General features: G+C 38.6%; 2 protein-coding genes and 1 pseudogene across 2 annotated transcripts; all 3 read right to left on the reverse strand.

The window, feature by feature from the left end:
- Positions 1–5634: 5634 nt before the first annotated feature.
- Positions 5635–6676, reverse strand: LOC137713815 (germin-like protein subfamily 1 member 13). Its single transcript, XM_068453171.1, has 2 exons — positions 6480–6676; positions 5635–6277 (listed from the first exon to the last, which is right to left on the reverse strand). The coding sequence occupies exons 1-2, from the start codon at positions 6610–6612 to the stop codon at positions 5724–5726; spliced, it is 687 nt and encodes a 228-aa protein (XP_068309272.1). The 5' UTR covers positions 6613–6676; the 3' UTR covers positions 5635–5723.
- A 2980-nt stretch (positions 6677–9656) lies between these two features.
- On the reverse strand, positions 9657–11083 carry LOC137712207 (germin-like protein subfamily 1 member 13; annotated as a pseudogene).
- Positions 11084–13757: 2674 nt separating this feature from the next.
- On the reverse strand, positions 13758–14936 carry LOC137713818 (germin-like protein subfamily 1 member 17). Its single transcript, XM_068453173.1, has 2 exons — positions 14734–14936; positions 13758–14479 (listed from the first exon to the last, which is right to left on the reverse strand). The coding sequence occupies exons 1-2, from the start codon at positions 14864–14866 to the stop codon at positions 13926–13928; spliced, it is 687 nt and encodes a 228-aa protein (XP_068309274.1). The 5' UTR covers positions 14867–14936; the 3' UTR covers positions 13758–13925.
- Between the last annotated feature and the right edge of the window lie 8417 nt (positions 14937–23353).

A 23353-nucleotide genomic window follows, 5' to 3' on the forward strand; every position in this document is an offset into this window, starting at 1 on the left:
TTCGGTTTGAATCGCCTTGCCTCGTGTATGGGTTTTGACTAGAGTTGTGTTGAGCGTCATTGCTTCCTTGGTGGGTTTCCACGCAGCCTTATCCACCTTGGGCCCCAAAACTTTATCATTCTTGTAGTCGGCGATCTGTTCTTTCTTCCCATGACAGGTGATGCTTAACTCCATATCATGGGCGCGGGTGGCTAACTCCTCAAATGTTCGTGGTTTGATGCCTTGAAGGATGTAGTGTAATCCCCATTGCATGCCTTGAACGCACATCTCAATGGCAGAGGTTTCAGAAAGCCGATCTTTGCAATCCAGACTTAAAGAACGCCATCTATTTATGTAGTCGATGACAGGTTCATCTTTCCACTGTTTCGTACTGGTCAGCTCTAGCATGCTTACAGTACGACGAGTGCTGTAGAAACGGTTGAGGAATTCCCTTTCTAGCTGGTCCCAACTGTTGATAGACTCAGGTTCGAGGTCAGTGTACCAGTCAAAAGCGTTACTTTTCAGCGAACGCACGAACTGTTTGACGAGGTAGTCTCCCTCTGTCCCAGCATTGTTGCAAGTTTCAATGAAATGGGCGACATGTTGCTTTGGGTTGCCTTTTCCATCGAACTGCATGAATTTTGGGGGCTGATAACCCCTTGGCATCTTCAAAGCATCAATCTTCTTGGAGTAAGGCTTTGAGTACAGTGCGGAGTCATGCGAGCTTCCTTCGTACTGTGTCTTGACAGTGCTTGCGATCATCTCCTGTAGCTGCTGGATAGAGAGAGATCCCATGAATGCCGTTGCTTGGTCTAGCTTCGGCTTCTCTTCCACTTTCTCCACTGGTGGCTCCTCTTCTTCGTCGCCTTCTTTCTTTAATAGGCCAATATTTGGGTCGACTTTTACGTCGGGCAGCGCATCTAGTTGGTTGACAAGTGCGGCAATCTGCAAGTCCTTCTCTTCCACAGTCCGTGTGAGCTTTGCGATTGCTTCATTCATCCGAGCTAGCTGCTCCTCGATTGAAGTTGCTCCAGTGGTCATGACTTGCATGGTTGTACTGCCGCTTGGATCAGGGTCGGAGAGTAGGGACTCTGAGTATTTCCTCGGGCTTTCGTCTTCTTTACCTTCTTGAACCGTGATGTAGAAAACATCTTGGATCTCTTCTTCAGTGCCGTTCTCTTGGGTTTGTTGGCATGAAGATTTGCCAGTGTGGACGATGATGCGCCTCCTTACCTTCAGTGGTCCTTTTGTGTCGACCTCTAGGATTGCTTGGTGCTCCATCCATGAAGGAATCAAGCTTCGAGCGTCGTCTTTTTCTCCTAACCCATCGAGCTTTTCTTCCTTTGGTGTTGTCTTCCTCTTTCCAAATCTTTCTGAAGCTGATCGTTGCAGAGGAGAGATAGCTGTGTTGCTTTGTTTCTTAGGCTTTAACAACCTTTCAAAAACAGAGCTTTGGAATGTCGGCGCGTTAAGCCTCTTGAAGACAGAGGTTCGGTCTTGACCACCAATGCGATTAAGCACTGAAGTTCTGGAGCTTGAATGGCTCATCCTATTGAAGACCGACGTCCGAGGGGAGGGTTTAGGCTCTTCTTGGTCTTGTTCAATGCTCACGCTGATGTGTTGAGCGCTAGCTTTCTTCACTTTGCTTGAAATCTTCACGGGTGCATTTGGTGTGAAGCCAAGTCCAGCCTTGTTGTTGTCAACTCCATAATCATGCTCCTTCAACTTCTTTTGAGTCTCGGTGAGGTCGCGATCTTTGTTGTTGACGGTTTTTGAAACCTTCTTTCCAAGATTTGAAGAGGAAGCAAAGTCATGCCTAGCCTTTGACATGAGTTCGTAGGCATTTGGGTTGAAGCCTTCTTCGGTCCTCTTAGTTGGAAGAGAGCTTGGTTTCACTATGACACCATGTTGCGCCTCCAGACGGTTGATGAGTCCGGCGGTTTGCAAGTTTTTCTCCTCTGCAGTCTTTATCAGCCTTGCAATTGTTTCCTTCATCTGAACCAGCTGTTTTTCAATGGAGGTAGTGCCGATAGTCATGACTTGTTCTTTGTTTGAAGCCATGGACTGTGCTTGAATATCTTGAACGGAGACAGAGATGAGAGGTAGAGATAGTCCCACTGGGCGTGCCAAGTTTGTAAACACGAAAAGTTCCTGAAAACAAGAAACAAGAATACGTGCACAAAATATATTTTGTGTTTAATGATTTTTGGGGTTACAATCTCTTTGTAATTTGATCCTCTGATTCTATCTTCGTAGGGTGTAGGTTTGTGGATGAGCTGTTGATCTAAAGGGTCGTCGGGGCTTGATCTAGGGATGAACAGTTGATGAACGGATCTTCGAGGGCTTTTGGGCTTGATCTTGAAGGTTGATGGATGAGCGGATCTTCAAGAGCTTTTGGGCCTAATCTTGAAGACTGGGTGTATGGATTTCTTCAAGGGGCCGTCGGGGCTTGATCTTGAGGGTTGATGGATGAGCGGATCTTCAAGGGCTTTTGGGCCTAATCTTGAAGACTGATTGGATGTGTGGATTTGTTGAGGTTGTTGATCCAAAGGGTCGTTGGGGCTTGATCTTAGGACGAACGGATGATGAACACTTTCTTCAAGGGGCCGTCGGGGCTTGATCTTGAGTCGGCGGAAGTTCTTCAAGGGCCGTTGGGGCTTGACCTTGAGGGTTGATGGATGAGCGGATCTTCAAGGGCTTTTGGGCCTAATCTTGAAGACTGATTGGATGTGTGGATTTGTTGAGGTTGTTGATCCAAAGGGCCGTTGGGGCTTGATCTTAGGACGAACGGATGATGAACACTTTCTTCAAGGGGCCGTCGGGGCTTGATCTTGAGTCGGTGGAAGTTCTTCAAGGGCCGTCGGGGCTTGACCTTGAAGGAGGATTTGATGAAGAACGAAGAGTGTTTTCTTGATCCTTCAGGATTTGCTTGAGAGCTTTAGAGTTTCAAGGCTTCAAGGTTTTGGTGTGATGTAAATTCCCTTCTTTCTTTCTTCTTCTTCCTTTCCCCCTCCAAAATGAATGCCTTGGCTTCCTATTTATATAATTCCAAAACTTGATTTTTGGATTTAAATAAACAGATGAAATAAATCATTTCTGCCAGGTAATGACACGTGTCCTATTTGATGACTTTTCCAATTTATTTCGATTTTTCGTTGAGTCACACGCTACATGTAAAATTTATGTGACACGTGAGCGTTGAAATTTTAATTATTGGTCAACATTCATTTCACCGAAATTTTGATGTCTACATGGTTATTAGTTGTTTTTCCTAAATTACTTTTATTAAAATTCTTTGGCTTTTTAGCAAAAATAGTCCCTGAGATTTGCATAACTCCTCACTGTGGTCCCTGAGATTTCAAATCAATAGAAGTGGTCCCTGAGATAGTCCACCATCCACCACTTTGGTCATTCCGTTAAAAACTCCGTTGGCCAGAAGTTTGGGCAATTTTCAAAGCTTCGTAACTCAATCGTTTCTTAACCAACTTCGACCCATAATATATCAAAATGAAGATAGAAAAGTGTAGAATAAGATTATTTGGAAGCCCAATGGTTGCCAGAGATGGTCGGAAAATAGCCTCAAAGTTGACTGGTCCGAGGGAAAACTGGAAAACTCGCGGGAAACTGGGCAAACATTAAATATTCATAACTTCTTCAATACGCAACAAATTATGTGATTCAAAAACGAAAATCATACTTCTAGACAAGACGAAGAGAATGGTACCTTTTTCAGGGGCTAACTCGTCGTGGTTTGGCCTGAAAACGGCTCGAAAGTGGCTAACTCGAGACCAAGATAGCTACTTTCGAGCCGTTTTTCGGCCAAACCAAGGAGAGTTAGCCATTGAAAAAGATACCATTCTCTTTGTCTCGTCGAGAAGTATCATTTTCGTTTTTGAATCACTTGATTACGTTGAGTATTGAAGAAGTTATGAACGTTTAAAGTTTGCCCCGTTTCCGGCGAGTTATCCTGTTTTCCCTCAGAGTAGTCAACTTTGAGACTATTTTCCGACCATCTCTGGAAACCATTGGGTTTCCAAATAGGTATAATCTTATTCTGCACTTTCCTATCTTCATTTTGATATATTATGGGTCGAATTTGGTTAAGAAACGATTGAGTTACAAAGCTTTGAAAATTGCCCAAACTTCTGGCCAATAGCTCCGGGACACTTAACGGAGTTTTTAACAGAAGGACCAAAATGATGGATGGTGGACAATCTCAGGGACCACTTCTATTGATTTGAAATCTCAAGGACCAAAGTGAGGAGTTATGCAAATCTCAGGGACCATTTTGGCTAAAAAGCCAATTCATTTTTATTACTTTTAAATTCAAAATCAACCTTTTCCAATCTTTATTTCCAAATAATTAACTAGGATTAGGGTTTTTCATTAATTGTTTTAAATAATCCCTGGAGAAAACGACATTGCTTGAGCCGTTTATACTACAACTACCTTGTTCTCTTGCAAGTATTTTGTGTGATTTTAACCTCTCTGCACAGGTACCTAAATATCCCATCATGTGTTACAACTGAACCACCTAAAATGTTCGCCTAGCTTGAGCTCGAAAAATGATCGAGGTCGACCTCATCATGGATGGCCTCGTTTTGGTTGACATGGTAGTATGAAGATCCAAGTTTAAGTGTATTTGTAAGACTTGGTCCGCTTCAATTTCATGTAATTGGTTAATATACTTTGTTATTAGCTAGGAGGCACATTTGACTTATTCTGCTATTCTACTTGAACCTAAAGAGAAAAAACTTGTTCTTAGCTAGGAGAAACTTCTTCTATGCATGAACAAGGAGAGTAGTGGCGTGACCCGGTCCATTATTTTAAGGGAAAATTGGAGAATAAGAGGCCCAAGTCTCAATGGTGGTGTCTCTGGTCTGAGCTGAGATGGTTAGTAGCCGGCTACATTAATAGTGCTGCATGCTTCGTCGTCCTCCTTTTTGTATTTTCTGATCAGACCCAAATGAGTGGATCAGACGACATACTAATAAGGTGGTGATGGTGGGAATTGGTAGTATAAATGCTGACCCAAAGAGAAATTTAGGTGCCCTGATCAATTTTGGAGCGAGGTGGTTTGGAGGAACGCATTTGCTTGTTTGAAGTGGGTTGAAGAAGCAGATTGTTTGTTGTTTTGGACGAATCGAGCAGATCATTTTGTTTGAGTTGTCGAATGATTTTATCATGATCTCTGTGTTACAATAAGTTTAAACTCTCCTTTGTATTTGATGGTTGGTAGGAAGAGCAGATGTGGTTTGACAGAGCATAAATTTTCTAGGCCCAGCAGATTTAGTTTTCGGTAAGACTTGTGGCTGCAACTTTTGGTGGTCGGGTTCGGCTCCGATATGCTACTGGAACCAATTTTTTCTTCTCTTTTGGTTGATACGGTGTTCTTATGGCAATAAGGTTAGGTTCGCTCTTTTGTTGCCTTTTTGCTCTTATCGAAGGTGGTCATGATAATTTTGTTGAATCGAATGATATATTATATTTATTTATGTTCATTTTTCGATTGTTCAAACTGCAAGTGAGAGCTCGACCCACAAAAAAAACAACCTTCCAAGTAAGAGATTTAGGGATAAATAACACATATCACTGTTGTATTAAAATTATGCTCAAAACATCCCTCAGAGTCCGAAGGAGACTGGCTGTATAGGAAGATTGGTACATCATTACATAAGCAAATCAAACCATGATCTTCTTATTTATTTAATATTAGATTTCATTTAATTTGTGAGTCGATTTGATTAACTGTTATTGTACCAAAACTGTTTCTGAAGATAATCAACCACATTATCGTCCACCTGGAATGCCTTGGCCAAAACATCAGGGTTGATGGGAGGGTTGGATCCGAAGACTGCATTCGCAATGGTGATCACTCCTGGGTTCTGGCTGCTGAGGCCGGCTATGGCCAAAGCATTGGTTTTTCCGACATTAAGTTGGAAGTGAATGAGACCGATTGGGAATACAAACACATCTCCCTTGTACAACACTTTGGTGAACAGCCGATTGCCGTCGCCATTGGATGTGACAAATCCGACGTAGAGTGAGCCTTCCACGACTATGAGGATCTCCGTGGCACGAGGGTGAGTGTGAGGAGGATTGAGGCCATTTGGTGCAAAGTCTACGCGAGCAAAGGATATGCCGAGAGTGTTGAGTCCGGGTATATTATCCACGTTCGCTGCCGTAACAATTGAACCGACCGGATTCAATGTGTTTCCGGGGTACCGGAGCTTGTCAGAGAAGAAATCGTTTGCTGATGCAAGTTTTGGGTCCTTGCAGAACTTCCCGTTCACAAACACTGCTCGCAATGATACACACAAGCAAATTAAATCTTTTTTATGTACGTAGGTGTTGTACATGCATGGATGATGAGCCATCAGCCATGCAAAATCATATAGTTAGGGTTTAGGCCTTGCTATTTCCTACGTACTCTCTGTACTGAATGGAATCTTAATTAAGGATATTGCTTTAACATAATTAAAACATATAAGTATACGTACCAGCAGAATCGGTGTTATTAATTGCTACACAAAAGTCCTGAAGAGGATCGGGATCAGAGGCAGAGGCAAGGAGGGTGGCGAATGCTAATACTGACAGGGCAGCAGCAGTTACAGGGAAATGAACTCCTTTCATCGCTAGCTATAGTCTATAGGGGATTAGCAAGGACGTGGAACTTGTATTTAACTAGATGATCTGATGATGAGTTGGTTCGAGATGGATGAAAATTATGCATGGGGACACTTCTGTATTTATAGATTAGCAAGAGAGACTGATGATGAACTGGTCTTGGATTTTCCCTGTGGGTAATCGAAGCAGGTAAAGACTTGGATTAATTTTTAGAAGCAGGTAAAGACTTGGATACTTTTAGAAGCAGCTAGCGACTTGGTTGTAGTTACTCCTTATTGAATTGGTCTTGGATTAAATTTAATATTAATTTGTACCAATTCCTTTCGCAATAAGCCACTGACCATATATACCACATTTTTGCAGGTGATCCATTATCGTAATAATAAAATCTGCGTTACACTTAGGTTCGAACTCTCCATCCTCTTAGTGTAATTTAAATATTATTTTAAAATTGAAAATTTGTATAGCATTTCTTTTGTTCGTTAGAAATTTTGATGAAAATTAAATTTGTTACACTAAAACATGCATGCATGTAGTGTTTTCAGTAACTAATTAAATCGATCTCGAGAGCTGGAAATTATATATATACTAAAAGAGAAAAAAAGCCTAAAACATTGTTCCTTCGCCAGTGTTATGCCTTTTTTGCCCTCGAGTTGCTCTGTAAATTTAGGTTTTTGTGTGTTTTATACAGCGAAATGGCATTTTTGACCCTAGGTATCCAATAGAAGTCTCCCGACTTCTTCCTCAGAAATCGCAGAGATCAAAAAGGAAAAAATTGTGCTTTGCAAATATATACAAACAAAGTATCATGTGGTAGAGAGTGAGGCTAAGGAGTATGTAAAATACCCAACACTTGGCCTCGATAGAGATCCAACATGCCTAGGATGCCGATTGGGGGAGGGGAATTGAGGGAGGGTAGTAGATTTGGCATCCAATTCTGATCAGAGCCTGTTTATCCAAGTGCCTGGTGGAATGGGGATGGAGTATCACAGCTAAGAGGAGGGAGGAAGGAAAATTAAAAGACAAAAAGCAGTAAAAGTAGGTAAAAGACACCAGATAAGGGGCATGAAGCTCATATTTGATACAAACTCAGGGGATAGTTAAGACTCGACTTAGGAAAATTGTGATAAACTCAAGGAGAATCAGGAATAAACGAAAAGAGCCTGAGAAGGGGAGAGGAAAAAGGGGGAGGGGGATGGGGCATAGGAAGTAAGAGAGGAGGAAGAAGATGGAAAAGGCAAAGGAGGGAAGGGGTAGCGGGCTGTCGCCTACCCCAAGCAAGAGCAAGTGGCGGCGGCTGAAACTTGAAGCTGGAGATGAGGCTGTGGATTTGGGCTTCTAGAGAGAGAAAAAATGTCATTTTTCTTACTTTTCTTATTTGCATTTTTTCCAACTTGTAAATAATGTATCTTCGTTGTAGAAATTTCATAATCAGAGCTGTCCAATATCTTAATCTTCATTTGAAGATCATCTTTACAAAAAAAAACATTCGAATTCGAATTGTTTAGTTGTCCTAATATATCAAATAGTTGGACGATTTAATATTACAAATATGTTGCTTAGTACCTACACTATGAACTTATTTGGTACATCAAGACAACTAAATGATTTTGAATATGAATGATTTTTTGCATAGTTATCTTCAAGTAAAGATTAAGATATTAGATGGTTTTGGTTACAAACTTTTTACGACGATGATACATTATTTGCAAGTAAAAAAATGAGTTCATTCCTCCAAATAGGAATGCAAGTATCAAAATAGGTATCGGTAGCTAAGCCAATTGGAGCATTCCAACGTAATCCTCTCTCTACGGAGAGTGGAATTGGTTTTCTCAAACACACTAATTAATATTCATGTTGACAACGGAAGGGAACTCTCGTTGACAATACATAATTATATATAAACATTCCGCAAATTTTGATCTTGTCAAATTTCCACTTGCACCGTAGAAAGAAAGTTTTTTTTTTTTTTTTTTTTTTTTTGGTCCACCGATATATGTTAGATTAGATAATATTATGAAGCTGAAAGGGTTCGAATCCACGCAGTGGTGCAAATGCATTACAAAAGCAAAGCTCATTTGGTTAAATCTCAACTGCTTACTCGTGAAAAACAATGTGTAAAGGAGAATTTCCCTTGTAGTATTCTTGTAGTTGGAGTTACTTATGTTTCATTAATTGGGCAACGAATATGGTTGTCGTTAAACGTGATAGAATACTTTATGAAATGAGCGGAGTAGTAGAAAATATAGCTAGACAGAAGTTTGGCCCAAATCTAAGCGGGTATAGGCCCAAATAAGTGTCCAATGCAGATGAGATTTATCATGTAAGTCCAAGGAAATCATAAGTGAACACTAAGAAAGTTCTTGCTACAATTTATTCTTAATAGTGCTGCATGCTTCGTCGTCCTTCTTTTTGTATTTTCTGATCAGACCCAAATGAATGGCTCAGACGACATACTAATAAGGTGGTGGTGGTGGGTATTGGTAGTATGCTGACCCAAAGAGAAATTTAGGTGCCCTGATCAATTTTGGGGCGAGGTGGTTTGGAGGAACACATTTGCTTGCTTGAAGTGGATTGGAGAAGCAGATTGTTAGTTGTTTTGGACGAGTCGAGCAGATCATTTTGGGGTGTGGAATGATTTTATCATGATATCGTTGTTACAATAAGTTTAAAATCTCTTTTGTATTTGGTGGTTGGTAGGAAGAGCAGAATAGCAGATGTGGTTTGACAAAGCATACATTTTCTAGGCCGAGCAGATCTACTGATTTAGTTTTCGATAAGACTTGTGGCTGCTACTCTTGTTGGTCGGGTTCGGCTCGGATAGGCTGCTGGAACCAATTTTTTCTTCTCTTTTGGTTGATACGGTGTTCTTATGGCAATAAGGTGAGGTTCGTTCTTTTGTTGCCCTTTTGCTCTTATCGAAGGTGGTTATGATAATTTTGTTGAATCGAATGATATATTATATTTATTTATGTTCATTTTTCGATTGTTCAAACTGCAAGTGAGAGCTCGACCCACGAAAAAAAAACCTTCCAAGTAAGAGATTTAGGGATAAATAACACACATCACTGTTGTATTAAAATTATGCTCAAAACATCCCTCGGAGTCGGAAGGAGACTGGCTGTATAGGAAGATTGGTACATCATTACATAAGCAAATCAAACCATGATCTTCTTATTTATTTAATATTAGATTTCATTTAATTTGTGAGTCGATTTGATTAACTGTTATTGTACCAAAACTGTTTCTGAAGATAATCAACCACATTATCGTCCACCTGGAATGCCTTGGCCAAAACATCAGGGTTGATGGGAGGGTTGGATCCGAAGACTGCATTCGCAATGGTGATCACTCCTGGGTTCTGGCTGCTGAGACCGGCTATGGCCAAAGCATTGGTTTTTCCGACATTAAGTTGGAAGTGAATGAGACCGATTGGGAATACAAACACATCTCCCTTGTACAACACTTTGGTGAACAGCCGATTGCCGTCGCCATTGGATGTGACAAATCCGACGTAGAGTGAGCCTTCCACGACTATGAGGATCTCCGTGGCACGAGGGTGAGTGTGAGGAGGATTGAGGCCATTTGGTGCAAAGTCTACGCGAGCAAAGGATATGCCGAGAGTGTTGAGTCCGGGTATATTATCCACGTTCGCTGCCGTAACAATTGAACCGACCGGATTCAATGTGTTTCCGGGGTACCGGAGCTTGTCAGAGAAGAAATCGTTTGCTGATGCAAGTTTTGGGTCCTTGCAGAACTTCCCGTTCACAAACACTGCTCGCAATGATACACACAAGCAAATTAAATCTTTTTTATGTACGTAGGTGTGTTGTACATGCATGGATGATGAGCCATCAGCCATGCAAAATCATATAGTTAGGGTTTAGGCCTTGCTATTTCCTACGTACTCTCTGTACTGAATGGAATCTTAATTAAGGATATTGTTTTTACATAATTAAAACATATAAGTATACGTACCAGCAGAATCGGTGTTATTAATTGCTACACAAAAGTCCTGAAGAGGATCGGGATTAGAGGCAGAGGCAAGGAGGGTGGCGAATGCTAATACTGACAGGGCAGCAGCAGTTACAGGGAAATGAACTCCTTTCATCGCTAGCTATAGTCTATAGGGTATTAGCAAGGACGTGGAACTTGTATTTAACTAGATGATCTGATGATGAGTTGGTTCGAGATGGATGAAAATTATGCATGGGGACACTTCTGTATTTATAGATTAGCAAGAGAGACTGATGATGAACTGGTTTTGGATTTTCCCTGTGGGTAATTGAAGCAGGTAAAGACTTGGATTAATTTTTAGAAGCAGGTAAAGACTTGGATACTTTTAGAAGCAGCTAGCGACTTGGTTGTAGTTACTCCTTATTGAATTGGTCTTGGATTAAATTTAATATTAATTTGTACCAATTCCTTTCGCAATAAGCCACTGACCATATATACCACATTTTTGCAGGTAATCCATTATCGTAATAATAAAATCTGCGTTACACTTAGGTTCGAACTCTCGATCCTCTTAGTGTAATTTAAATATTATTTTAAAATTGAAAATTTGTATAGTATTTCTTTTGTTCGTTAGAAATTTTGATGAAAATTAAATTTGTTACACTAAAACATGCATGCATGTAGTGTTTTCAGTAACTAATTAAATCGATCTCGAGAGCCGGAAATTATATATATACTAAAAGCGAAAAAAAAGCCTAAAACATTGTTCCTTCGCCAGTGTTATGCCTTTTTTGCCCTCGAGTTGCTCTGTAAATTTAGGTTTTTGTGTGTTTTATACAGCGAAATGGCATTTTTGACCCTGGGTGTCCCAACTTCTTCCTCAGAAATTGCAGAGATCAAAAAGGAAAAAAGTGTGCTTTGCAAATATATACAAACAAAGTATCATGTGGTAAAGAGTGAGGCTAAGGAGTATGTAAAATACCCAATACTTGGCCTCGATAGAGATCCAACATGCCTAGGATGCCGATTGGGGGAGGGGAATTGAGGGAGGGTAGTAGATTTGGCATCCAATTCTGATCAGAGCCCGTCTATCCGAGTGCCTGGTGGAATGGGGATGGACTATCACATCTAAGAGGAGGGAGGAAGGAAAATTAAAAGACAAAAAGCAATAAAAGTAGGTAAAAGACACCAGATAAGGGGCATGAAGCCCATATTTGATACAAACTCAGGGGATAGTTAAGACTCGACTTAGGAAAATTGTGATAAACTCAAGGAGAATCAGGAATAAACGAAAAGAGCCTGAGAAGGGGAGAGGGAAAAGGGGGAGGGGGATGGGGCATAGGAAGTAAGAGAGGAGGAAGAAGATGGAAAAGGCAAAGGAGGGAAGGAGTAGTGGGTTGTCGCCTACCCCAAGCAAGAGCAAGTGGTGGCGGCTGAAACTTGAAGCTGGAGATGAGGTTGTGGATTTGGGCTTCTAGAGAGAGAGAAAATGTCCTTTTTCTTACTTTTCTTATTTGCATTTTTTCCAACTTGCAAATAATGTATCTTCATTGTAGAAATTTCATAATCAGAGTTGTCCAATATCTTAATCTTCATTTGAAGATCATCTTTACAAAAAAACATTCGAATTCGAATTGTTTAGTTGTCCTAATATATCAAATAGTTGGACGATTTAATATTACGAATATGCTGCTTAGTACCTACACTATGAACTTATTTGGTACATCAAGACAACTAAATGATTTTGAATATGAATGATTTTTTGCATAGTTATCTTCAAGTAAAGATCAAGATATTAGACGGTTTTGGTTACAAACTTTTTACGACGATGATACATTATTTGCAAGTAAAAAGATGAGTTCATTCCTCCAAATAGGAATGCAAGTATCAAAATAGGTATCGGTAGCTAAGCCAATTGAAGCATTCCAACGTAATCCTCTCTCTCTACGGAGAGTGGAATTGGTTTTCTCAAACACACTAATTAATATTCATGTTGACAACGGAAGGGAACTCTCGTTGACAATACATAATTATATATAAACATTCCGCAAATTTTGATCTTGTCAAATTTCCACTTGCACCGTAGAAAGAAAGTTTTTTTTTTTTTTTTTTTTTTGTGTTTTTGTCAACCGATATATTTGTTAGATGAGATAATATTATGAAGATGACAGGGTTCGAATCCACGCAGTGGTGCAAATGCATTACAAAAGCAAAGCTCATTTGGTTAAATCTCAACTGCTTACTCATGAAAAACAATGTGTAAAGGAGAATTTCCCTTGTAGTATTCTTGTAGTTGGAGTTACTTATGTTTCATTAATTGGGCAACGAATATGGTTGTCGTTAAACGTGGTAGAATACTTTATGAAATGAGCGGAGTAGTAGAAAATATAGCTAGACAGAAGTTTGGCCCAAATCTAAGCGGGTATAGGCCCAAATAAGTGTCCAATGCAGATGAGATTTATCATGTAAGTCCAAGTAAATCACAAGTGAACACTAAGAAAGTTCTTGCTACAATTTATTCTTAATAGTGCTGCATGCTTCGTCGTCCTTCTTTTTGTATTTTCTGATCAGACCCAAATGAATAGCTCAGACGACATACTAATAAGGTGGTGGTGGTGGGTATTGGTAGTATGCTGACCCAAAGAGAAATTTAGGTGCCCTGATCAATTTTGGGGCGAGGTGGTTTGGAGGAACACATTTGCTTGCTTGAAGTGGATTGGAGAAGCAGATTGTTTGTTGTTTTGGACGAGTCGGGCAGATCATTTTGGGGTGTGGAATGATTTTATCATGATATCGTTGTTACAATAAGTTTAAAATCTCTTTTGTATTTGGTGGTTGGTAGGAAGAGCAGAATAGCAGATGTGGTTTGACAAAGCATACATTTTCTAGGCCGAGCAGATCTACTGATTTAGTTTTCGATAAGACTTGTGGCTGCTACTCTTGTTGGTCGGGTTCGGCTCGGTTAGGCTGCTGGAACCCATTTTTTCTTCTCTTTTGGTTGATACGGTGTTCTTATGGCAATAAGGTGAGGTTCGTTCTTTTGTTGCCCTTTTGCTATTATCGAAGGTGGTTATGATAATTTTGTTGAATCGAATGATAAATTATATTTATTTATGTTCATTCTTCGATTGTTCAAACTGCAAGTGAGAGCTCGACCCACGAAAAAAAAACCTTCCAAGTAAGAGATTTAGGGATAAATAACACATATCACTGTTGTATTAAAATTATGCTCAAAACATCCCTCGGAGTCGGAAGGAGACTGGCTGTATAGGAAGATTGGTACATCATTACATAAGCAAATCAAACCATGATCTTCTTATTTATTTAATATTAGACTTCACATAATTTGTGGGTCGTTTTGATTAACTGTTATTGTACCAAAACTGTTTCTGAAGATAAGCAACCACATTATCGTCCACCTGGAATGCCTTGGCCAAAACATCAGGGTTGATGGGAGGGTTGGATCCGAAGACTGCGTTCGCAATGGTGATCACTCCTGGGTTCTGGCTGCTGAGACCGGCGATGGCCAAAGCGTTGGTTTTTCCGACATTAAGTTGGAAGTGAATGAGACCGATTGGGAATACAAACACATCTCCCTTGTACAACACTTTAGTGAACAGCCGATTGCCGTCGCCATTGGATGTGACAAATCCGACGTAGAGTGAACCTTCCAAGACTATGAGGATCTCCGTGGCTCGAGGGTGAGTGTGAGGAGGGTTGAGGCCATTTGGTGCAAAGTCTACGCGAGCAAAGGATATGCCGAGAGTGTTGAGTCCGGGAATATCATCCACGTTTGCCGCCGTGACAATTGAACCGACCGGATTCGATGTGTTTCCGGGGTACCGGAGCTTGTCAGAGAAGAAATCGTTTGCTGATGCAAGTTTTGGGTTCTTGCAGAACTTCCCGTTCACGAACACTGCTCGCAATGGAACACACAAACAAATTAATTAATCTTTTTATGTACGTCCGCGTTGTACATGCATGGATGATGAACCATCAGCCATGCAAAATCATATAGTTAGGCTTCTAGCTATTACCTACGTACTCTCTGTATTTACTGAATGAAATTTTACTTTGACACAAAATAACTTATAATTAATTTATACAACAGAAGAACAATCTTAATTAATGAATTGTATTTACATAATTGAAACATAAAATTATACGTACCAGCAGAATCGGTGTTATTAATTGCTACGCAAAAGTCCTGAAGAGGACTGGGATCAGAGGCGGAGGCAAGGAGGGTGGCGACTGCTAATACTAAAAGGGCAACAGCAGTTACAGGGAAATGAACTCCTTTCATCGCTAGCTATGTATAGTCTATAGGGGATTATCGTATAGATTAGCAAGGACTTGGAACTTGTACTTAACTAGATGATCAGTTGCTTTGAGAAGGATGAAAATTATGTATGGGGACACTTATCTATTTATAGATTAGCAAGAGAGACTGATGATGAACTGGTCTTGGATTTTCCCTGTAGACAATTGAAGCACGTAAAGGCTTGGATTAATTTTTAGAAGCAGGTAAAGACTTGGATCATTTTAGAAGCAGCTAAAGACTTGGTTGTAATTACAACTTAATTGAACTGGTCCTGCCGTCTTGGATTAAAATTTAATATTAATTTGTACCCTTTCTTTTCGCAATAAGCCACTGACCATATCGCATTTTTTCATATGGTCGATTATCCTAATATTGCATTTTTTGCATTTCTTTTGTTTGTTAGAAATTTTGATAAAAATTAAGCTTGTACACTAACACATGCATGCACGAGGATGGGGGCCTAGTTGCAGTGGCACTAGAGCCAAAGAAACTCCCACCTCACCCAAGTTCGATTCCCCCACCCCACGCTTAACTAATGACCAAAAAAAAAAAAAAAAAAAAAAAAAACCAAACAAACATGCATGCACGTATAGATGTTTTCAGTAGGTTAATTATAGTAACACTCGGCAGATTTATTGTGTTTTCATAAAACTTTCTTACATTTGAAATACTACACTAATACTCCGTTAAGTTTTAATTTAGTTTCACATAACCCCTTTTGGTCAAAAAATCATCTTAGTAGGACAAATCTACCCTTATAATTACTTACAAACAAAATGAAAATAAAAAACCTTTATAAATAAAAAGAAAAAGAAATCAAATTAAAAATTAATAAAACATTACAACAAACTAATTTTTTTGACAGAATCTCACATCTTCTCCTCCCTTGAATCCAAACATCTAACTTCCCTTAGTTTTTTTCACTGCGGACCCACAGACAATCACCATCTACCCTTTCCCCAACTTATTCCCAGCAACAACCTTGGTTCGCATGTTCTAATTTAGGGTTTTGGAATGCTTCGTAAATATATGATACAAGGAAAGAATAAAACCAATAACCCCTATCCTGATTACAAGTTATAAGAAAGGTGTCAAATCCTACTATAATGAGGAGTCAACTGACGCCAACCTCAAGGAGTTTTGTAAAAACACTGTAAAACTTAAAGATGTTTATTCAATTAACCCAAACAGTAACTAAGTAAATCGATCCTAACTAAGATAGCCGGAAATAAAAACTACAAAACAAGAATAAAAAAAGGCCGATCGACCATGCATTTAACGGTTGAAATTAGAAGCTACTTATGTTAGAATTTTCAAGCACATAAATAATTTGACTGAGTTCCATTATTTGGTGTTTCAATATACAATATATAATTTTACTTGAAAAAGAAGAAGCGAAGAATATCCGCTTAAGGGTACCTTTAATAAGGAAGCCCTTAAGGGTAGGGATCTTTATATTTATATAAAAATATGAATTAGTTATGGGGTCCACACCACATCGAACTTTAACTATCTAAACCGTCTATTTTTCAAGTTGCATCTCATAGATCATCCTTACAAAATATTAGCCGAATTGGAAATATTTAAGACATCTAATTGGGATCAAAAGAATTAACGAATACTTTGTTATATAAGAAACAATGAGATTTTATCTTGATAATTAAATAAGCAAATGATTTTGGATTGAATTGAATTTTTGCAGAGCAAATCTATGAATCGAGACTTACAAAATAAACGGTTCGAATCATTGAAGTTCTATATTGAGTAAGCCATACACCTAATCCTCATTTTTTTTTTTTTTAAATGGAGATTCCTTTGCATTAGGGGTCTGCCTTTAGTAAAGGTCTATCTATTAGGTATATAGAATATACTTATTTATAAAACGAGGAAGATGTAGAGGAAATGAGTTAAACTAGTACCAAAAAGAACAAGAGTTGTTAGAAGGAGGGAAAATCTGGTCAAACGACGTACACAATATTAAAAGAATAATACTTGTCTTTTTTTTCAACTTGCAAATAATGTATTTTTGTTGTAGATATTTTATAATCCTTTCTTTCTAATCCATCAAATTAAGAAATTCGTGCTATTAAAATTAAATCTAACGGTTACAAACAGGGGTTCATTTTAAAAGTTATAATAACTTTAGCCGTTGGATCAATTTTCAATAGCACGGATTCCTTGATTTTGTGGATTAGGAGAAAGTGATTTGGAGAGGATCCCTTTCCTTTATTGAGTACAGCTTGTGTCTGTTTGTTTTAGTGTTTATCCCTTTATATAATGATATATGTCATGTATATCGTGTTTCAAACATATTGAAAAATTTTACGACAAACGAGTGAGGCAAATTGGAACGCCAATCACGCCCTCAGTATCTCCTTTTTTTTTTTTTTTCCCTCTCTCTTTATGCATGTTTCATAATTAAAAGAACGAACAGCAAGAAAAGTAAAAAAATAAGAGAGAGACAGAGGGTGCATGGTATAGCCTGTGAACATTTCCTTCACTGTTTGAGACAGCATTACACTATACTAAAGATGCATGATTGTTGACAACTGGGAAACTGGGTAACCATGCGTAAAGAGACTCATGCCATACTCTCAAAGTTTCGATAAAGAGTAATATTATTTATACCATGTTTTTGTACCACATTTCTATACCACTTTAGGTGGCATCTGATGTGGACAGCCACATCATTTGAAAATTTTGCAAAACCCAAGGAAATGAAGGAGAAAGACTCCTCATACCACAATCATCATTTAATTAACTAGTTTTTCTTAATTATTAGTTTATTAAATAATAAACTAAATTTAAAAATATAATTAATTCAAATGATGTGGCTGTCCACATCAAATGTCACCTAAGATAATATGATAATGTGGTACAAAAACATAGTATGAATAACATTACTCTTCGATAAAACCTCGAATGACAAAATTTTTTTTAGTTTTACAACTTTACGTAAATTTCTTTACCAACTTTGAGGCCACGGTGTTAGCTGCAATGTCTGATAATTACTTCATTCTTGGGGTAGTGTTATACATGTCAAACTCGTTACTCATTTTGCTAGCGGATTGTATGCAGTATCCCTCAGCATTCGGCACTCCTATACTTGTATGCATGCAGGTTCTACAAAGAAACTGATTGATCACTTCAATAACCTGATTATATATATGACAGCAATCTGGTCATGTTTGTGTTTTAGGTGTGCTTTTTGTGATGGTAAATTTAGGGTTTGGTAGGTAGAGCAACTTTGCTTTCTTAAGACTCAAACTCGTACTGAGCTTCTGCTTTGTGATATGGAAAAATGAATACGGAGCTATCATCTATATATGAGACTATCAGCAACAACAGGCAGAACTGAGTTTGGACATTCTTCTTTATATAAAAGCCTCAAAAGGTAGTCCAAGGTCAAGAGATGATTATAAATCGTGCATGCATGTTTAATGTTTTGTGTTCAATATAATTGCTTAGAGCCAAACATGGGTTAATTAGTTAAAGAAAGTTGAGGTTCCATTGTATATAAAACTAATTGGCAATATGAAGAGTAACACAACTTACTTATAAACTCATTCAAGATTCCTCCTTCCATCAATGTGAGACTCATTCTCAACACGCCTCCTCATGTGTGACGAATTTTCATGCCTAATATGTGGACAACACAACAGCATGACGTGGAGCATGAAGAAAGTTGAGATTCCACCATAAAATCAATTGGCAATATGGGGAATAGTCCAATTTACTTATAATTAAGCTCATATCATATCCCTTCTCCCATTAATGTGGGACTCATTCTCAACATTAGTTGTACATAGTGCAAATATCAAATGCTTAATGCTTACTTATAAAGGGTCTGTTTGATAAGCAATTAATTGTTAGTTTTCATTTTGTGTGCATTTCTTCCATCTTCACCACCATCCTTCATCTATCTTCTTCATAGATATTTTTTTCCATGCTAAGTCACCTCTATCACTAGCACAAAAAATAAAATAAAAAACAAAGAACAAAATAATTATCAAATATTTTTAAACAAATCATTTTGTATATTTAAAGGGTAAAATTTTATAATATAAAAGTGATGTCAGTAATATCCCCTCTCCCATTCTCGCTCGCTATCACCCCACTTATAGAGAGAGAAAATGATAGAAAATGAGAAGGGAATGTACATCTCCTGGCCATTAGCCATTCCATTAAAGTTCTACTTTGACATCACAGAGATGAGATTTTTGTATTAAAAAATTAATAACATAAAAAAATAAAATTTATCACCACTTATATAATAACAAGTGATGTATTACTTATGTTACGAACACAAGAAAAAAAATCTCCACAAAGAGAAGTAGACATTTGAGAGAGAAAAAAAACTTGAGGCAGAAGATATTCTCCATTTATAGATGGCTTAAGCCAAGATTTTTTACGATGCTCTGGAATATGAGATATTTTTGAGTTTTTTAATTGTTAGAACGATTTAACAATTTGAATGTCCGGAATATTCTGTGCTCCTAAAGCACCACGGAAGGTTTAGACTCAACTAACTTAAAAGTTCTGACAGAGTTCGGTCGAAGGTTTGACATGATAATTAGATTGATGCAATATATATATTAGTCAATCTAACTAGCTATTTGAAAGTAAATTGCGATGTCGCGTGGTGTGGGAAGAGGAAGAAGGGGGCTGGAGGTTGGGTAGTTCTCAATTTTGGTTGCAGTTGGGGTGGGTGGGGGCGATTGGGGATTTTCAGGTTGCTAATGCCATGATGGCAGAATTCGAGAAGCGATGGAGGCGTGCGGACGAGCGGGACTACGAAATATCATTATCGAGTCCGACGCTTGCGGGGTAATTAGGATGCTACGAAAGAAGATCAGTGTGGATGCGAAGTTGGAAAGTATAGTTCATGATCTTTGGCTATTGCTAAGGATGTGGGAATTGTTTCGTTCGAATTTGTTTGTCATGAAGGCAATCGAGCGGCACATTTCGTTGTGATTTTAATTCAGAAAATGGAGGGTCGTATTAATAAAACTTATTTAGTAGAAAAGGATAAAACTTAGTGTGTTGAATTGTTGAGATATTTTTTGTCCTTTCTGTTTTGGTTGTTATAGCTTGTTAAAGTGTGGAGTCCACACATGTGCAGTGATCAAAGCTTGTATATAAATATTCTTGTAATCTTATCATTTGAGTTAATGAAAATACTACTCTTTTATGGTATCCTTTGCGTCTGTCTACCGACTTAACCCATCCTAATCCTCGCTTCTTTCCTTTGTGATTTCTTACCCAAACCCTAATTCGTTAATCATGGTGACCTCTGATTCTCCCTTAGATTCTTCCTCGCAGCTTGATCCTCCTGCTTCATCAGCTGCAAATCATTCTCCCATCTCTTTGATCACAATCCAAAACATCGGATCCATGGTTCCTATCAAGCTCACCACCACAAATTATCTCACCTGGAATGCTTTTTCGCTCCGATTTTTCGAAGATATAATCTCACAGCTGGAATTGTTGATGGCTTCATGGTGGCTTCACCCAAATTTCTCTGTGATTCTGTTGAAAATCGCACCGCCACACTTAATCCCGAGTATGTAGCCTGGTTTGAGAATGATCAAAACATTTTGATCTGGATTAATTCTACTCTCTCTGATTCCTTGATTCCTTACATCGTTAGTGTAAATTCTTCTTGTGAGCTTTGGTCAAAACTTGAATCGCACCTTGCAGCGGCATCTCAATCGCACATTCATAAACTCCGATCGCGTCTCCGTTAAATTACAAAAGGTGACACCACTGCTGCTATTTATCTTCAACAAATTGAAGAAATTGCTGACGTTCTTACCAGCGCTGGTGCTCCAATTGAGGATTCTGAATTGATCTCAGTCACACGTCATGGCCTTCCGCCAAAATATGAATCGTTTGTGGATACGATTCAATTTCGCCTTGGATCTACTACAATTGATGAGCTTCATGGTCTCCTTCTCAGCAAGGAACTTCAGTTGACTAACAGGAAGAAGTTGTCATCCTCTTTAACATTTCAAGCCTATAATTCATCAATTTGATCATCTGCTTCTGGTTTACTACCTACTTCAGGCGCAAACCTTAATTCTCAGGCCTTGTTGCTCAGAATTCCTTAAATTTCAACTCCTCCCAAGGTCGCGGTCAAGATCGTTTTTCCTCAAATTCTAGGGGTTCACAGGGTCGAAATCACTCCAATTATCGTTCTAATAATCAGCACCAGAACTTCAATCGCCAGAATAATCAACGATTCAATCGAGGAGGACGATCTGACTATAATTTTGGTTACAATTCTGGTCGTCATCTCTCTTGTCAGATCTGTCGCCAATTTGATCATGAAGTTGTGGATTGTCCACACCGTCTGAATCCATCATACGGCAACAAGTCCACTCCAACTGCAATGTGTGCTAACACCTCCTCTACTCCACAGTCTTGGATTCTTGACTCTGGCGCCACATCTTACATGACCAATTCTCTATCACAATTACAAAATCCAGAAGCATATCATGGACCTGAACAAGTCTAAATTGGAGACGGCAAAGGTTTGCAAATTCATGACTCTGGTTCCTCTAGCGCTTTTGTTCCCAATCATAATTTTTCCCTAAAGAATATTCTTTATGTGCCTGATTTTCAAGAAAATTTGCTATCTGCAAATCAATTCATACTTGATAATTGGTGTTCTATTCATCTATATCCGTTTCACTTTATTGTGAATGATCTTTCTTCGGAGATGACATTTTTTAAAGGTCCAGTAAGGAATGGGTTTTATCCCTTTCATGCATATCCTTCTTCTAGAAATCATCTGTTTGCTGCAGCAAATAAAGTCTCTCATGAAGTTTGGCATCAAAGGCTGGGTCATCTTTCATTCAAAGTTCATAATATAGTCTCTAAGTCTTGTAATTATGTTGCTTCTAGTACAAATAAGTGTTTTTGTTCAAACTGTGCTTTAGGAAAATGTTCTAAGCTTTCCTTTATATCCTCTCATAGCACTACATGTAAACCAGTAGAACTTCTACATACTAATGTTTGGGGGCCAGCATTAGTATCTTCTGTAAGTGGCTATAGACACTATGTCATCTTTGTTGATGACTATACCAAGTACACTTGGTTCTATCCTCTCAAATACAAGTCTGAGGTGTTTTCAACATTTTTTAAGTTCAAGAATCTTGTTGAAAATATGTTGAGTTCAAGAATTATAGCTCTTAGATCATATTCTGGAGGAGAATTCCTAAATTATGCATTTTCTCAGTATTTACAAGTTCAGAGAATTCAACATCAGTTAAGTTCATGGAATTGTATTGGTCCAGAATTTCTTTTTAATATTTGTATTGGCTCAGAATTTCTTTTTAATATTTTGGCTGAAGATGTAAACATTTCAATTAGAATTTAATAGAGTCTATCTTCTGGAAGGAAAGAAAAAATAAATAAATAAAAATAAAACACACCTAGCAACTATTCGTCTCTTGCTTAACCCCCTAATGGCAGCTCATTTGGTGGACTAAATGGAATTGGGCCTTAGAGATTGATAGAGATTTGTAAAATGAGATTTGAAACCTATGTATTAGAATAGGTTAAATAACTCATTCTATTGTAAATTTATCATCATGCCTAGCCTTGTCCATTTCACATTTTTGACACAACAAATAATAGATGACAACATATTCCAATCAACCCACCAAACAGACTCTCAAAGACTTTAATGGCACGTTTACGTACCTGTAATCGGAATCAATTTACGGAATTGGATTCCAATTACGGCATACACCTTTGTTTACATAATCTTGGGGATCAAAATACATGTGGGGTCCACACGCATTAAGGAATCCAACTCCTAATTTTGGAGGAATTGGACTCCTTACATAAGGGAGGTATTTCAATTCCTTGTGACTTGAGGAATCCGGAATGGATTTTATTTACCAATTATGCCCTCACTTGTTTTTTATTATCTCAACATTGCCCTTCATTTGACACTCATTATCATGTCCCAGCTCGGGCCCCTACCACATCCCGCACCCGACTCCACCGTAGCACGATATTGTCCGCTTTAGGCCCCGACTACGCCCTCAAGGTTTTGTTTCTGGGAACTCACACGAGAACTCCCATGATGGGTCTCTGATACCAAAACTGACACACCCCAACCTAGATCGAGGCATACTAGTCGTCACGTGAGAGTGACGTAACCATGTGCACAGTGTGGAAGCAATATTGATATAGAGAAATATGAATAAATAAAAACCAAGTTACCAGCAATACTAGCTAAGAAAAGGTGCTAGTGCGAGATTAAGTGTGAAATACACAACCAGAGCATAAGTAGCCTAAGTGCAGTCCGACAGGACAAGTACTAATTATACAATACCCAAAGATGATCCTACATTTGTGAAATCTGTCAGAACCTCCGGCAATCCTCGTAAGCCACCAACGATAACTCCTACCTAGAACCTGGAGGGGTGCAAAACAGAAAGTGTGAGTGGGCAAAAA

This window comes from Pyrus communis, chromosome 13 (genome assembly GCF_963583255.1).
Source record: "Pyrus communis chromosome 13, drPyrComm1.1, whole genome shotgun sequence".
NCBI lineage: Eukaryota > Viridiplantae > Streptophyta > Magnoliopsida > Rosales > Rosaceae > Pyrus > Pyrus communis.

What these genes read in the sequence shown, in the direction of transcription:
- LOC137713815 (XM_068453171.1), bottom strand. Translation starts at nt 6,612, where the DNA reads ATGAAAGGAGTTCATTTCCCTGTAACTGCTGCTGCCCTGTCAGTATTA. An exon ending in TAATAACACCGATTCTGCTG is followed by an intron (nt 6,278 to 6,479) that starts GTACGTATACTT and finishes CATTGCGAGCAG; the next exon opens with TGTTTGTGAACGGGAAGTTC.
- LOC137713818 (XM_068453173.1), bottom strand. Translation starts at nt 14,866, where the DNA reads ATGAAAGGAGTTCATTTCCCTGTAACTGCTGTTGCCCTTTTAGTATTA. An exon ending in TAATAACACCGATTCTGCTG is followed by an intron (nt 14,480 to 14,733) that starts GTACGTATAATT and finishes CATTGCGAGCAG; the next exon opens with TGTTCGTGAACGGGAAGTTC.